This window comes from Megascapheus bottae, chromosome 20 (genome assembly GCF_031878675.1).
Source record: "Megascapheus bottae isolate mThoBot1 chromosome 20, mThoBot2.hap1, whole genome shotgun sequence".
Classification (NCBI taxonomy): Eukaryota; Metazoa; Chordata; class Mammalia; order Rodentia; family Geomyidae; genus Megascapheus; species Megascapheus bottae.
The window spans coordinates 909,926-927,058 of NC_143528.1; the positions used below are offsets into that span (position 1 = coordinate 909,926).

The 17,133-nt window shown below is 41.4% G+C and overlaps 2 protein-coding genes across 3 annotated transcripts in view; one reads left to right on the forward strand and one right to left on the reverse strand.

Moving 5' to 3' along the window:
* The first annotated feature begins 145 nt into the window (after window positions 1–145).
* On the forward strand, window positions 146–16,344 carry Dkk4 (dickkopf Wnt signaling pathway inhibitor 4). Of its 2 annotated transcripts, XM_090353862.1 has the most exons (4): window positions 12,084–12,334; window positions 13,855–14,005; window positions 14,887–15,039; window positions 15,797–16,344. In XM_090353862.1, exons 1-4 carry the CDS (start codon window positions 12,224–12,226, stop codon window positions 16,054–16,056), a joined length of 675 nt encoding a protein of 224 aa, XP_090209988.1. In that variant the 5' UTR covers window positions 12,084–12,223; the 3' UTR covers window positions 16,057–16,344. The 2 variants fall into 2 exon arrangements, 1 of the variants encoding a protein (XP_090209988.1); XR_016539008.1 differs by lacking the exons at window positions 12,084–12,334; window positions 13,855–14,005; window positions 15,797–16,344 and adding exons at window positions 146–507; window positions 3,475–3,606 and having other exon boundaries at window positions 14,887–14,972.
* Window positions 14,864–17,133, reverse strand: part of Polb (DNA polymerase beta) — a 41,276-nt gene continuing 39,006 nt past the window's right edge. Inside the window, exon 15 of the mRNA XM_090353859.1 lies at window positions 14,864–14,951. The gene's annotated coding sequence lies outside the window, so the exon portion shown is untranslated. The remainder of the gene's footprint in view (window positions 14,952–17,133) is intronic.

A 17,133-nucleotide genomic window follows, 5' to 3' on the forward strand; every position in this document is an offset into this window, starting at 1 on the left:
CAGGCGCGTGCGCAGGAGGGTGTGGGCAGGTGGGCAGTACGGAGAGGCCTAGGGACCGCGGCCGCGCAGGGGCTCGTTCTCGCGAGATCGCCCCGCGGCACCTAGCTACAGTTGCCACGGAGGGGCTGGGGGAGGGGGCGGGGAGTGCCGCGCGAAGAGAAGACGTGACTCCGTCGCCGAGGGACCCTGCGGCTGGCGCGTCACGCCACACTTGATTCTCTGGTGAAGCTTACAAGTCATTTCAGATTGACCAAAATTCAAGACTATGACCCTTAGTTTTCCTAATCCTAAAGATGAGAAAACAGGTCCCCGGGGGAAAACGACGCATGCAAGATCAGGAAGGTATCAGTAGGCTATAATCAAAGGAAGAAAGAAGAAAACCAGGTAATCAACGTAGGAGAAATTACAGAAGTCCAAACTCATTTTGGAGCCAAAATGATTAATAGCTGTCTGAAGATATTACTCCACGTGATGCCTACAAGGACAAACCGTAATGATCCTGCTGAGGTGTGTGAGTTGTTTCTATTCAAGTGGAAGCAATCAGACTAATTCAGATGACAAAACAAGTGTGCTCAGTCTTAAAAAAAAAAAAAGTGGCTTCACTGAAGATTAAGAGGGGAGAGGGGAGGCTAGATTGAGTGAAGGTGGCTGTAATCCCACATGGTGCCTGTAAGCCTAGCTACTGGGGAGGCTAAGATCTGAGAATCACAGTTAAAAACCAGGCCAGAGGGGCCAGGAGTTTGGCCTAGTGGTAGAGTGCTTGCCTAGCATGCATGAAGACCCGGGTTCGATTCCTTGGTACCACATATATAGAAAAAAAGCTGGAAGTGGTGCTGAGGCTCAAGTGGTAGAGCTCTAGCCTTGAGAAAGTCCACAGACAGTGCTCAGGCCCTGAGCTCAAGCCCAGGACTGGAAAAAAAAAAAAAAAAAAAAAAAAAACAGAGCAGTAAAGTTATCTTATTTCCAGTTAACTACCAAAGAATCAAATGGAGCTCATGTGGTAGAGGAATAGGACTGTGCCCTCAGGCCAAGGAGAAGGGAAGGAGGGAGGGAGAAATTTTTAACATAGACTAACTTACTCCGGTAACATAACAATGCCAAGTTTTCTGAGGGGATGTATCTTGGTTAAGCAGACATGGTCTTGTTTTTAGGAAATACATGCTGAAATATTTAGAAGTGTGTCTTGCCACAAATTCTCAAATGGTCTAAAAAAGAAAAAGTTAACAATTAGTAAATCTAGGTGGAAGAGGTATGTATGCTTTTTTTTTTCTTTCTTTTTTTGCTAGTCTTATAATTTGAACTCACTTATAACTGGCACTGTTCTTGAGCTTTCTCAAGGCTACTGCTCTACCATTTGAACCACTTCCGGCTTTTTCTGTGTATGTAGTACCAAGTAATTGAACCCTGGGCTTCATGCCATAGGCAAGCACTCTACTAGGCCATGCTCCTGGCCCCTGTATTCTGTTCTTGAAATCCTCCAGGAAGTCTTAAATTTTCAACATAAAATAATAGGAAAAAATAAATCCACAAAGTTTGTGATGATCAGAATAAACTACAGGCTGCTGCTTGATTAATGGGCAAGTATTATTTCCCTGCCCTGTGTAAAACATTTCAAAATAAGATATAAGGTTAGAGGCCGGGAGTTTGGCCAACTGGTAGAGTGCTTGCCTAATATGCACAAAGACCTGGGTTCAATTCCTCAGTATCATATACATAGAAAAAAAGCCAGAAGTGGTGCTATGGCTCAAGGGGCAGAGCTCTAACCTTGAGAAAGCCCAAGGACAGTGCTAGGGCCCTGAGTTCAAGCCCCAGGACTGGGGGGAAAAAAAGACATATAAGGTTAATACCGCTAGGGATTCTTATGATGTAGTATTTGCACAAATCTCTGCTGAGTAAGTCAAGTATCATACACAAAGTTGAATAACCTAGAGTCAAAATCAGCTGTCTCTACTCTGCAAACTTTAGGCAAGCAACTTACCTTCTCAATACCTAGTCTACATCTATGAAACAAATAATATCTATCTCAGATGATTACAGTGGCTATAAATCAGATAATGTACTCAGTACATATGAGTACCTGGCATGTGGAAAATACTCATTAGTTTAAAACAGATGAAAACTAGTATGCTATAGGAATTAAAAGCTACAAAAGCAAAATCCTATATTGATTGTCATGCATATATGAATATTATAGCCACAACTTTAGCTTTGGCTCAGACCTGACCTTTATCAAGCATGGTAGGCCAGTTAAGGGTGCTTTGAATAAGAATTTAGCAATATTCTTTTGTTTCTAGTCTTTCTTGAGAAAAGACCTGGGACTGCCCAGGTCATCCAGAGAGACCTGCCATCTCCCCTAACACCTGATGCAGGAAGGCAATGAAAGGAAATGGTAAAGGAAGTCTCTTATCGAAAGCTACCTGGCCATTTTCCATTTCTCTGGCCCTATCAAGTAAGGTAATTCCCATAGCAAGAGTCCTTTTCACTAACTCAGACCTGTAGCCAGATCTAAACTCTTGGGAAGTTTAGATAGGACTTATCTGTCCAAATTCTGGTAACCTAGTTATCCTATAAAACACAGTTTAGGCTTTGAGATCAAGAAAGGGACTTCAGCCTCTTTCCTTTGACAGGCATTTGCTCAGTTTTTACTATGTACATGGTACTGTGGTCAGAGTTGAAGAAACACTCCCAAAGTGGCAACCAGTATGGCTTGTGGAGATTGTATCATCCAATAGGCAGGTTACTGCTGATTTGCCTATATTGTCTTTTTAAAAGAAAAACTCAGTTAGTTTTGCTCTCATAAACTTTAAAATACAGCTGAGAATAGCAACCCCACTGTAAAGATTTGTTCTCACAGTGATCTCAAGGTATAAGAATACTGTAGGAAGCAGGTGGCTCACACCTGTAATCCTAGCTACTCAGAGGCTGAGATCTAAGGATCAAGGTTCAAAGCCAGCCCAGGCACAAAAAGACCTGAGACTCTTATCTGCAATTAACCCCTAAAAAATGGGAAGTGGGGCTTGGCTCAAGGGTGGGGCGGTAGCCTTGAGCTGAAGAGCTCAGGAACAGCTCCCAAGCCCAGTTCAAGCACCAAGACTGACCAACAAAAAATAAATAAAGTAAAAATGCTGTAGGGGCCAGGAGCATGGCCTAGTGTTAGAGTGCTTGTCTAACATGCATGAAGCCCTAGGTTCCATTTCTCGGTACTACATACACAGAAAAAGCCAGAAGTAGCACCGTGGCTTAAGTGGTAGAATGCCTTGAGAAAGCCTACCGACAGTATCCAGGCCCTGAGTTCAAGCCCCAGGACGGGGGGGTGGGAAACACCTGTAAAATGCTGAACCTAATGTTGGTACTTTTGTTTCTTTAAAGGAAATGGAGCTAGGTGTTGGTGGCTCATGCCTACAATCCTAGCTATTCAAAAGGCTAAAATCTGAACAAAAATTTAAAAAATGGTCTAATTTTCTTCTTTTCAAGAACCCCAATGTTGTGAGGATCCTTTACTTACTGAGTGGCTGATGGCATCTTTGAAGTGAAGAAGGCACATTTTCTTCATGGAGCAGCACAGCACAAGGACCCAGCTTGAGAGAACCTAATAGTACCAGAGAGGTAACTAAAGCTTCCTCAGGTGGACAACAGTTAACAGGCTAACAGGTTAAGAGTATGACAGTACTGATTTCACAACATCAGATTCCATGTCAAAGAACTCAACTCTCAACTCAAGGAAATGATCATAATGTTACTTAGATGACTTGAAGTAGGAAAAAAAAAAAAGACAGTAATTAGGGACCAGGAGTTTGGCCTAGTAGTAGAGTGCTTGCCTAGCATATATGAAGACTAGGGTTCAATTCCTTGGTACCAAATATATAGAAAAGCTGGAGGTGGTACTGTGACTCAAGCAGTAGAGCTCTAGCCTTGAGAAAACCCAAGGACAATGCCCAGGCCCTGAGTTCAAGCCTCAGGACTGGCAAAAAAAAAAAAAGGGTAATTAAATAGTCAATGTTTAGGAGAATCATTAAATAAGCCAAAAATACATGCATGTGGTTTGGCTATGTGTCCTGATAATAGATGACGATCTGGAAGAAAGGTTCAGTGGAAAGGTAAAAAACAAATACAGAAACAGCGGGGTACCAGTGGCTCAAGCCTATAATCCTAGCTCCTCAGGAGGCTGAGATCTGAGGATCTCAGTTCAAAGCCAGCCCAGGCATCAAAGTACAAGAGACTCTTATTTCCAATAACCACCAGAGCCAGGCAAGGTGGCTTACACCTGTAATCCTAGTTACTCGGGAGGTTGAGATCTGAGGATCATGGTTCAAAGCCAGCCCTCCCAGGAAATTGCTGAGACTCTTATCTCCAGTTAGCCACCAGAAAACCAGAAGTGGCACTATGGCTTGACGGGTAAGGTGGTAGCTTTGAACTGAAGAGCTCAAGGACAATGCCCAGGCCCAGAGTTCAAATCCCACGACCAACAAAAATAAAAATAAAAACATCAGAAAACCAGAAGTGGCACTGTGGCTCAAAAATGATAAGGAAAAGGAATGGACAGAGGACACACAAAGGAGATAGGAGACATATACAATGACTAGTTATAGATTGGTGAGATTATATTGTAATTTAAATAAATGCTACATATATATATGCACTTTGATTTTATTTTTAAGTCAGAAAAATTTTATACAACTCTAGCAATGACTTTTTCCTCTGGGTCAAATTATAATTTTACTTTTCTTCTGTTTTGTGTATTTTCCAAAATTTCTAAAATTTGGAAACATATCTTCCATAATTAGGAAAGTCAAGCTCACTTTCACAAGGTGGGGAAGTACCAGAAGTCATGAGAAGGGAAACTCTGGTCCATGGGAAATTACACCAGGAATTGGGAAATGTTTCTGAAATTGCCAGGATTTGGTGCTTCTGGGCGCTCACTTTGCTTTTGGACACATGGGGGCGCAAAGAGGCAAGGTAAAAAGTCAAGCTAACCTTGGGGTTGGATCATTCCACATCCAAGCATTCCAGTGAAGATGAGGACCCAGCCTTTAATCCTGTTCTCCAAAGCCACCCAAGATCCTCAAAAGTTGTGAACATACAGTGAGTCTGGATTGTGCAGTATGTCTGGCAGGGGATGTCCTTTAAAAGCCAGGGTCTAATTCAAATGTCCAATGGGCATCAAATACAGGTGTTTTTAAGAAGAAATCAATTTCCTGGCTGATAAAACCTACAAGTTATTAGATCTTAACCCCTAAATGCTAAAACACTATAAGCCTATAAATATGGAAAATAATTTGGGAGGTAATTTGGGAGGGTGTAGAAGACAATGATTTTCCACAGTACTGTGTATCCTGAAAGTGTGTTTCTTATAAGTTTCTTACAAAATTGTTTTTGTAAGCAAGTTTAGAAATGAACTTCAGTTAGTGAGTTGTATGATATTATATATAGGAAAGAAAAATTTGGGAACAAGACAACTTGACATTCAAACCCTAAGTCTGTAAATCAGTAGCAGAGGGAGCTTAGGTAGTTTATTTAAGACTCACTGTCATCTTTTGTAAAATGAAGATCTCTAGAAATACACACCTAATCAAATGGGGCCCACCCAAAGGGAGGCTCCAGTCACAGATGGCTTTCTTCAGCTGAAGTACTGCAAAGATAGACCGCACACAGGACAGAAGCCAAGAACTGAGGAACCAAGATCACACCCAGTCACTCAGATACAGCACTATACCCAGGAAAACGGAAGAAGTATAAAGACTCACCCAGGTCAGGGAGAGGAAAGTTGTAGTAAGTCTAATGGGAAGAAACACTAGAACTAAGCAGGTGTTCTGGAAAGTAACCCAGAAATTTCAAGGCGCACTCTCTTCCAAGTAGTGGACTCCAGAGTGCATGAACAGCCAGGGCCAGTGGCTCACATCTGTAATCCTCGCTACTCAGGAGGCTGAGATCTGAAGACTACAGTTCAAAGCCAGCCCAGGCAAGAGCATCATGATACTCTTACCTCCAGTTAAACCACCAGAACACAAGAAGGGATGCTGTGGCTCAAATTAGTAAAAGGTTATCATTAAGCAAAAGAGCTCAAGGACAGTGCTCAGGCCCTGAATTCAAGCCCCACCACTAACAGAAAAAAAAAGGGGTGGGGAGGCGGAGGACTCCAGGCAGATTTAGGGTTTCCTAATAGGACTGAACTCTCGCTTTTTGGAGGGGCGGGGGGAACCATAATATCCACTTTATTGTTCATCCTGAGGTCTAGGTCAAAAGATAGCTAAACCTGCTCTTACTGAACCAGTTTCACAGCTGCAGACCCAGAAGATTCTTGTTTCATCCGTGAAACAGGTTCCAGGAGAATGTGGAATGAAGTGTCACCCACTCTCTGTCCCATTTCCCCAAAGTGAGAGTATTGCTATGGAAACCATTCTCTACCCTTTCTCCACAATCCCTTTACCTCCTCACTCAGTGGTCCTGGACTTAGATCTGTGGAGACAGATGAAGTCACAAGATGTTGGGGGAGAGGCCACAATCCAACATAACCAGCACAGGGCATCAGGTGCACAGTTGACCATTAGCTGCCATTTCCTTTACCTGAACAAATTTAAGAGAACGTTTGGACTAAAAGCATGAGAACATAAGGGAAAATGAGGCGAGGGGAGAAAGAGGGAGAAACGAAAGTCAAGTCATTAAAAATCAAAATAAAGAATATGGGAAAGTTGGAGGTGTGGCTCGGGGCACAGTACCTGCCTGGCAAGCATGAAGCCCTGAGTTCAAGCTCTGGTACCATAAAATAACAGCAACAACATGAAATCAGCTGGGTTTAATAGCACATCATGCCTGTATTCAGAAGACTGTGGTAGAAGGAATGAAAATTCCAGGCCAATCTTAGCTACATAGTGAAATGCTGATCTAAAAAAATAAAAAATGTTAACTGTGAATTGTTCTAAAACCATAACTATAATTCATGGGTTGTTTTACGTACATAGTCTGTAGAAGAATGTTGGGACATACAGTGACTTCAATGCAAGGACACCAGTCACAGGTCAGCATTGACACATATTTACTCAGATGCACTGTCCTCTTTCCAGTGCCTCCTAAGAAATACTGAGACATAGTTTTATTCTTCTCTGTTTTCCATAGCAAGTTACTATCCTCCCCCACCCCCATACACACTCTACTCATTCTACTCAGTGTTGGCATTGGCACTACACAGAAGAGCAAGAGAGGGCAAGGTGCCTGGGATGAGGGTATGGTAAGATTACCCATAGGAGGCACTTAAATTTTATAATAGCATCAAATTTTGTTATAAACAACAACAACAAAAAAAACAGATTCATCCTGAGAAAGGAAGATCCAGAGAGCCCGCAGTGGTCCCCAGTGAAATGTCTATGTGGAAAGTGGAAAGAAAGCTCTGGGCTGTCTCTGCTAGAGGAGGAAAGTCCCTAGCAGCACCATAGTAAACAAGTTGACAGACATGCTGTTCAAAGAGAATGCTGTTGGAGCAGTGCCCTCTGGAGCTGGTCAGTGCAGGACTAAGGGAAACACATCCAAGACTACAGAAGTCATGAAGGCCACTAAAGGAAAGGAAAATTGTGACTCAGAGGTGACATGACTTCCTCAGAAGTGCCACTCAGAAGTGATGGAGACTAGACCCAGGCTCCTACCCTCCATTCCATACAAGACACCTCAGCTTGCAAATGACTTACTTGCCTTACCTCTTGACCCCAGCCAGGTAACTGGCTGGTAATTCTTACAACTCTGTGATTATATCCTGCGATCTTTGTCTACTCCCGCCAACATGCCCCTTCTCATCTCTGATTTTATTGAACATTTCCTGTGAGATTCTGCCAAAGATCTGCTTGTTCCTGGTTACTTTGATTTTTCTTTTAAGAAAAAATTTATGGAACTCAAACTGGTTTTGACAGAGGAGCCATAACAAATAAAAATTTTCAGCCTAAGAATATAAATCATAGTTCTGACACACTGCCTTTGACTTGAACTATAGCAGCTGTAATTTGGAAGAATACAGGTGTCAGGTCTCAAACACAGTCTGCAATTCTTATCTGGGTCCGGAGACACCCTGGATGGAGTCAGACCTACAGTGCTGAAACTGGAACCTATGGAAATTTCTTTTGGGAATTTTCATTCCCCTTGAGCTTACTCAATAACACTCAACTGTAGTCTTCCTTTGGTCCAGGTGTTCACTACAAATCTAAGATGATCAGTTGGAGACTTTTGATTCACCCATAATTTTTGCCAGAGGGGATCAAAATGGCAAATGTCAGCCAACTTTCTAAGGAAGAAGGGGACTTCCTTTGTTCTGCATCTCAGCCTTGAAAAGACAAATGACTTTTGAAAAGACAGCAGTCATGGTTTAGGGTACTGCTTGTTGATCAAGGGCTCTCACTCAGGACCTTGCTGAGCTGTCTGCATAATTTTCCTGGACTGGCCAGAGGCAAGAATACCGATTTAAGCAGAAACATTTGTAAAGCTCTCCTCTCCTTCCCTTATTGTCACTGTTCTACTATCTTTAGTCTGCAGATTACTGAGAAAGCATTGAAATTAGGAAATTATGAGCAAACAGACTTGACAGATTTGAAAACATACTATTTTTCAGAGAATACTTACTTCACATGCCCACTTTCCTCCGAATTGCTCTGGCTTTTTGGGTCAGAAACAGCCTCAATGTACAAGGCTTCAAAGTTAAACACTGAGGGCCTTTCAGGGTGGGGCCATCTCCCTGCAAGGTGCTAAAGTTTATGTGATGATAGAAAGCTCTGGTATGGAAAATGAAGGAGACATTTGTTTACTGTTTTATGAGTGCTTATTACCTACCAGGACCACCTATGTGTGTGTGTGTGTGTGTGTGTGTATTCATATATCAAACCTTCAAAATACTGTTATGAAATAGTACAGGGACCCATGTGTTGAAGACTTGGTCTTTGGCTTGGTGTGACTGGGAGATGGCGGAACCTTTAAGAGGTGGGGTTTAGTGGAATAAAGTTAGGACATAAGGACTTGCCTTCAAGGGGATAGTGGGATCCTGAACCCTTCCTGTCACTCTTTTCTTGGCCACTATGAGGTAAGAGCTTTTTCTGAGACTTACTCATGCCTAAAGAGTATTATTAATAAAATCAAGTGGCTGTAAACTAACATCTGAGCATACAAACCAAAATCAATCTTTCCTTAAGAACTGTTATAGTATTTTGTCACAGTGCTAGAAAGCTCACTTAGATGGGTAGATGAAGGGACTGCCGTCTAGAAAAGTAAACTAAGGGCCAGGCTGGAGTGTGGCCTAGTAGAGTGCTTGCTTATTCATGCACAAAGCCCTGGGTTCAATTCCTTGGTATCACATACATAGAAAAAGTTGGAAGTGAAGCTGTGGCTCAAGTGGTGGAACACTGGCCTTGAGAAAGTCAAGGACAGTAACCAAAGAAAAGTAAACTAATTTCCCTAAAGTCACAAGATCTTGTAAATATATTTCTACATTCATGTAGCATGTAAAAATATATGGGGGGGTTATTGTATATTAGACCCTCAACCTAATTAACTGTAGTTCTACTCTTAAGAAGATTATCTAGCTTATCTAGGTACAAGTAAATATAGTTTTTGTTTTTGTTTTTTTTTTTAGCCAGTCCTGTGCTTGAGCTCAGGGTCTGAGCACTGTCCTTGGACTTTCTCAAGGCTAGAGCTCTACCACTTGAACCTCAGCACCATTTATGGCTTTTTCTATGTATGTGGTACTGAGGAACCGAACTCCGGTCTTCATGCACTCTACCACAAGGCCAAACTCTCGGCCCCAGATTTTCTTTTTCTTTTTCTTTCTTTTTTTCTTTTTTTTCTTGTTGGTCGTGGGGCTTGAACTCTGGGCCTGGGCACTGTTTGTAAGCTCTTCAGCTCAAGACTATTGCTCTACCACTCTGAACCACAGCACCTCTTATGGTTTTCTGGTGGTTAATTGGAGGTAAGAGTCTCACAGCTTTCATGCCTGGACAGGCTTTGAACTGTGATTCTCAGATCTCAGCCTCCTGAGCTAGGATTATAGGCTTGAACCTCCTGGGCCTGGGCCCAGCTCAGCTACTATTTATTAAGTGCTATGATAGTAGCAGGTAGGAAAAAACAGGAGGAGAGAGGAAGATAGGTTTGTAACCAAGTTGGGTCAGCTCATTCTTTCTGTGTTCACATGTACACATACACGTACACATACACATACACATACACTTACACACACACACACACAGAGGGAAGAGGGAAGACTGCTCTCCAGTATTGATTCATCCTATCAATACTGCTGGTGTGGTATCTGGCTTCTGTATCTACTCTCTCGTGTCTCTGGAAGACAAAATAAAAAACCCTATTCATGGAAGACAGAGGATAATCTCTCACTTTGGTGTTAGACATCTAGCAAATGCTTGAGATTCTCAATGAAAACTGCTATCCTGTGTCTGACTGCTTTCCAGCCTGAATCCTGGTCTCTAGAAATGTTATCATCTACCCTGTAGGCCAAATGAGACCTATCAGGTTAAGCTTTAGCATCTCCCTCTAGCTCCTTCCTCACACCCATCCAAATGTTTTATATTCAACTTCAGAATGCTGTCCTTTGCTTGGTTCTCATTGCCACTGTCACTGCCTGAGGCTCAACCTCTTCATTGTCATGGCACAATTACAGGTAAATCCTGGATCTCCCCACATATCCTCATCCCTCCATAATCCTAGCTCCACACTCACCAGGGTCATCTTTCCAGAAGGTATATCAAGATACACCATTGTCAGACTCTTATCTCCAGTACTTTCTCCTGCATAGACAGACAGTAAAATACAGCTTTCTCTCACAAGAACTTCTGTGCACCTGCCTGTCCTTACTCAACCTCAGCGCCTGGGGTGACACCAAGTCATGGGTCTCAACCTAGAAAACTTCTACTAATCCCACAAAAGCCAGCTCAAAACATTACTTATTCCATAAACATACTCCCTGATTTTTCTAGAAGGTCTAAATTATACCCTCATAAGAGGGCATATTTATTCCTTTATAAACCTTCCAGTCCTAGATGAATAGCTTTATTTTAGTGCTTATCATAATACAGAGAATCCTTCACCCATCCACATCTTTTTGGACTCTAGATCTTCAGATATTCAGCTATAATCTGAGAGGAAAGGAGAGGAGGGAAAAGGAAAGGACAAATGGGAATGAAAGAAAAAGGAGGGAAAGGAAGGACACAAGAGATAGGGTAGAAGTTTTCAGAAATTTAGAAGTTAGGAAAATGCATAAAATTTCATCTGAAATCAGGTAGAATCTAAAACCCTGTTCTTTTGGCAAATGAAAATAATGCAAGTTATATTATTAAGACTGTATAAATCTATATTAAAATGCACTTTCCATGATTATCCCCATTATCAGAGATTTTTATGACATCTAATATGCAGTCTTTTGCCTTTAAGTATCAGTTTAAAAATTAATTAAAATGCTCTATAAATATGAGATTTTTTATGAAACCTGTTATTTTCCTAATTGAATAATCCTGAAGTCAAACATTGTAAGGAGAATAATTTCCCAATTGCCATTTAATCAGCATGGGTGCTACTATATGCATGTCTTAAGCTATTGGGACTTTTACATCTTGATGCCAGAGGTAATTGGAAGGCATTTTTCCTTTTTTTATTTGCCCTAACTATCGGAAGCAGTTGAAAGCTTTTTAGATTTGATAACTCATTAGTTTTTGGCATCTTCTACTTGTTGGCCAATACAATTCTTTTTCTTTCTTTCTTTGAACACAATTAGCTATGAAAACAGATCTTAGATAATCCCCCAAAGACTTACTAAAGGTCTGAAATGCAGGTGATTATCAGAGTTGCCTTTGATATAGACATCCTGCTTGCCTGTGAGCCCTTTGAACTAACTTTGATATGGGATAATTAAGAGAAATTCTGCCCTGGAGGAGAAGCTGCTGTGTCCCTGCCTCTTGTCTCCTATTGAATGCTTGTTTTGAACTATTGATCAAAGATTTGAAGGGATTTGTTGAAGCCTGTGTGAGGTAAAGAGGAAGGAAACAAAGGGGGGGGGGAGTAAAGAGCTGGGGGCACATCTGGCTATAAATAGTTTCAGAAGGAACCTGTTGTCAGACCTGCTCCTTCTCCTTCAGAAAAAGCCTTTCCAGGTGACTTGCCAAGTTCCAGCTTGGAAAGGCTAGGCTGTAAGTTTAGGGCACCCTGCGGAGTACTGGGAACACCAAGGAGCTCTGGGTGACAAAGGATGGTGCTGGTGGCCTTGCTGGGGCTCAGTTGCTTCTACTTGCCCCTGGGAGCTCTGGTTCTGGACTACAACAACATCAAGAGCCCTGCTGATGTGCAAGGAGCTCGGAAGGTAGGTGCAGTCAGGGCAAGGATGCTGTGGCTTATGGTTAGATGAATGTGGTATGCAGTGAGGGTAGAATTCAGACTTTAGTAAGTCATTCAAATTAATGCATGAAGCAGTTTATCTCACAGAAAGTTGACAGGAGTGGGACTGGGGAGGGACCTAGGTATAATCCAGTTGCCTCAACAGTCACATATTGAAACAGGGAAGTGGTTTTTCAGGTCATTTGGCTTTTGATTTGCCTACAAATCAAGGAGTAAACTAAGATGTATAAAATGTTACCATGTGCCAAGCCTTTTATAATACTTATCCGTAATTTAAGATAGATATCATGCCTTTTTTGGGGGGAGGGGGGGAGCAATCCTGAGCTTGAGCTCAGGGCCTTGGGTTTTCTCAAGGCTACAACCCTACCACTTGAGCCACAGCACCACTTCCATCCTTTTCCATGTATGTGGTACTGAGGAATCGAAACTAGACCTTCCTGCATGTGAGGCAAGCACTCTACCACTATGCCAAACTCCCAGCCCCATATTATGCTTTTTAATTACGGAGGAGACTCAAATGCTGAGGAATTTAAACAAAGGTTACACAGCCTGTAGAGACAGGAGAGTTAGAATTTAAACAGAAGGACATAATGCATTGTGCTGTTACTATCTCACTTTACAGATTTGTTTTAAGGATATATATGTATATATACACACAAATACATACGTACATATGTATATCATACATGCATAATTATATGTATGTGTGCATATGTATATCTAAGTATTATACTTTATACATATCAAAGAACAATTCATCTGGGGAAGGACCATGTGGTAATGGATGAAATGTTGGATGATATTCACTACATTAAAAATTAAATGGCAAAACTATCAATGCCAAATCTTTTTTTTTTCTTTTCTTTTTTCTTTTTTTTTTTTTTTTTTTGCCAGTCCTGGGCTTGGACTCAGGGCTTGAGCACTGTCCTTGGACTTTCTCAAGGCTAGCACTCTACCACTTGAACCTCAGCACCACTTCCGGCTTTTTGCTATGTATGTGGTACCGAGGAATCGAACCTGGGTCTTCGCGCATGAGAGGCAAGCACTCTACCACTAGGCCAAACTCCCGGCCTATCAATGCCAATTCTATACTTATACATAGCATAGTCATCCATAGACATGCACAGAAAATTATTTTCCTTCTTTATTCACCAAAAGCATAAGAAAATTAAATTCAAGTTAAGACAAGGGATGTGGCTCAGTGGTGGAACACTTGCCTAGCATGTGTGAGGCCCTAGGTTCCAGGCCCAGCATTGCAAAAGAGAAAAGAATTTCTCACACCTCTACAGAGCTGAGGTCCCTTCACAGGTAGTTTAAGCTTCCCTTTATGGGAGAAAATCAACTACACTGGACAGTTAAGATGCTGCCTAAAATGTCACAGCTTTCAAATTGCTGCTGAGATGAGACTGCTCCATTTGAGCTTTGAATAATGTTATCTTAGCTCTTACTGGATCTCCCAGCCATGTGACAAGTTTCCCTTCACAGGGTTCACAGTGTGTGTCAGACAAGGACTGCAGTGTCAGGAAATTCTGCCTACTGTCCCAGGATGAGAAGCCATTCTGCACCACATGCCGGGGGGTGCGGAGAAGGTGCCAGCGCAGTGCCATGTGTTGCCCAGGAACACTCTGTGTGAATGGTGAGCAGTCCCAACACCATGAACAGCAACAGAAGTCACAGACTACAGCAGCATCTGTGTCTCCTAGAGTATTGCTCCCAGATAGTCCTTCTCATGCTTTCTGTCCCTGAGTTAGCTTGACATATACTCATAGAGCTGTCCATTTTCAGTGAAACAAAGTAAATTACTACTTGCAAAAAAGAAAACCAGTAATAATAAACCTACTACCTTTCAACATTTCTTGCCAGTGACTTGGAGATTAATGATTTTAAAGATTCAAGTTGGATTAGTACAAATCCTTCATTTTTCATTTGGATTCTATTGCTTACCTATCTTCTTTGCCATATATGAGCATGTGTAGGTACAAAATTTTAAAGTTACTAACTTCATAAGCCAGACCCAAAGGAACATAGGCTCAATGGTTTCCCTCATTTGTAATAATTAGTATACATCTAGGACTCTCCTAGCAGAGGATTACATAGTGCAAAACCTAGATACATAAGGTCATACAGGAGGATATGGAAACAAGAGCTTTATCTTGAGTGATTGTTGTTCTTAATGTACTATGTTATTTCTCTTCTTTTTTTGCCCTTTCGTTAATCTCATATTGTTACTGTATCTGACTTTTTTATCTGGTATACTGTATATAAATGTATTTGATTATTTGAAATAGGAAAGGGCAGAGGGGGAAAAACAAGATGATTGAGAGGGGGTGGGGAAGGGAAATGGCGACAAAAACATGAGAAGGGGTATCAATGTGTGAGGAATAATGCACCTACTATCTGGCGAATGTAACTAACCCCTCTATACATTACCTTGATAATAAAAAATAAAATGAAAAAAAAGTTACTAACTTCAATAACTTGAAATTATAACTCTAGTTCTCTCTGGCTGTCCCTCAGATGTTTGTACTGCGATGGAAGATGTAGCCCCAATATTGGAAAGGAAGAATGCTGATCAAGATGGCCTGGAAACAAAAGGAAATAACAAGCACCCAACTGAGGAAAACAAACCCAAGAGGAAGCCAGATACCAAAAAATCACAAGGCAGTAACGGTAAGAGTAGCATTCTAAGCATTTTCTTTCAGAAAAAAAACATTTCCCCTCCCACTCTCACACGGACAGGCTGGAGCTCACTTCATAGGGAGCATGTCCTGTCTGTAATTCCTTTCTAAGAACCTTGCACACTGTACAAGGTAGCACAAGACAGCCAGTAGGCCACAAGGCAGGGGAAGAGTCACAGTAATGGACTAGTTAACAACCTTTCCTCATCAAGTTTAATTTCATATACACACACTTTTCTAGTTCATACTGTAATTTAACAAGTGATAGCTTCCCTGCCTAGAGCCTCAGGACACACAAGAGATAAAGTAGATGCATTAACTTTCCAACTGTGTGAAAAATACCAAGTACAACTGCCTTAAAGCAAAACAAAACTGTAGCATCAAGTTCTAGTCTTTGATCTAATAGCCAGACTGCTTGAAGGCAAAGAGGCCATTCCTGTCTTTTCTAATGGTCTCTTGGTGTTACTATGAATCTCACTTAATAATTTTGTTGTGATACTTCTTTTCTAAATAATAGAAATCCTCTTTCCTTGATGAATATTTGACTTCAAAGGAAGGTAGAATTTCTACTTGTGAAGGAGAACAAAATTTCCATTTTACTGATGGGCCCTGAAGCTGTTTGTTTTGGCTTCATGGATTTTAGTACTAGATTCCTGACCTCATCCCTTCAGCAGCAACACCCCACCCCCACATGAATCACTCCATTTACCACAAAAGTCAATATTAATCTTGTATTAATCATGTTACAGGACAAGAAGGTGACAGCTGTCTTAGAACCTCTGACTGTGGCCCTGGACTTTGCTGTGCTCGTCACTTCTGGACTAAAATTTGTAAACCAGTATTATTAGAGGGACAGGTCTGCTCAAGGAAAGGGCATAAAGACAGTGTGCAAGCTCCTGAGATCTTCCAGCGCTGTGACTGTGGTCCTGGGCTACAATGTGGAAGTCAGGTGGCTGGCAATCGACAACATGCAAGATTGAGAGTGTGCCAAAAATACGCAAAGCTATAATCCTGTATTCAAACAGGGTCTCAGATAATAATTTTAAAGTACTTCTATATGTTTTGTTTTGTTTTGTTTTTGGAGACATGGTCTCACTGTATAGCCCAGGCTGGCCTGAAACTCATCCTCCTACCTCAGCTTCCAGAGGGCTGGAATTACAAGTGCATACAACTAGACTAGTATACAAATATCTCTTAGCACCAAATCTATTAGCAACATAACAAGGCTGAAAGTAGAGAATTATGAGATACTGTGATATAGTGACTTAAAAGTCATTAAGGCTTTTTATCTATTATTCTAAAAAAAAGTGATACTATAACAAAAATAATTCTGATTTAACAATTCAATAAGTTTTAATAAACCTCTTGAAAAAACAGAAACTATATACTTAAGGTGTGTTTTTGTAGACATATAGTAAAACTGGTTAATGGTTGAATCTTTCATTTCTGGTTACGGGCTGGTATATGACACTATCTTCAGGAAAGAAAAAAGTGATGGAACATCAAAAGTTAAAGTAGGCCGGGAGTTTGGCCTAGTGGTAGAGTGCTTGCCTAGCATGCACGAAGACCCGGGTTTGATTCCTCAGTACCACATACATAGCAAAAAGCCGGAAGTGGTATTGAGGCTCAAGTGGTAGAGTACTAGCCTTGAGAAAGTCCAAGGACAGTGCTCAGGCCCTGAGCCCAAGCCCAGGACTGGCAAAAAAAAAAAAGTTAAAAGTAAACTAGATCCAAAGTCCAGGGGAGTCCAAGCATAGAACAAGAGCCTAACTCAAAATATAATCGATCCAAAGTCCAGGGGAGTCCAAGCATAGAACAAGAGCCTAACTCAAAATATAATCGATCCAAAGTCCAGGGGAGTCCAAGCATAGAACAAGAGCCTAACTCAAAAAATAATCAAGACCAAAGGCTGTCAGAATGGCTCAAATGGTAAAGTACCTTCCTGGTAGGTATAAAGCCAAGTTCAAACCCCACAGTACCACCAAAAATACTAAAATAAAATAAAAAATGGTTCCTAACTCCCAAGTTCCTAGAAACCTATTGTTAGTTTATGGAAGTGGAGTTGTAGCTCAAGTGATAAAGAGGT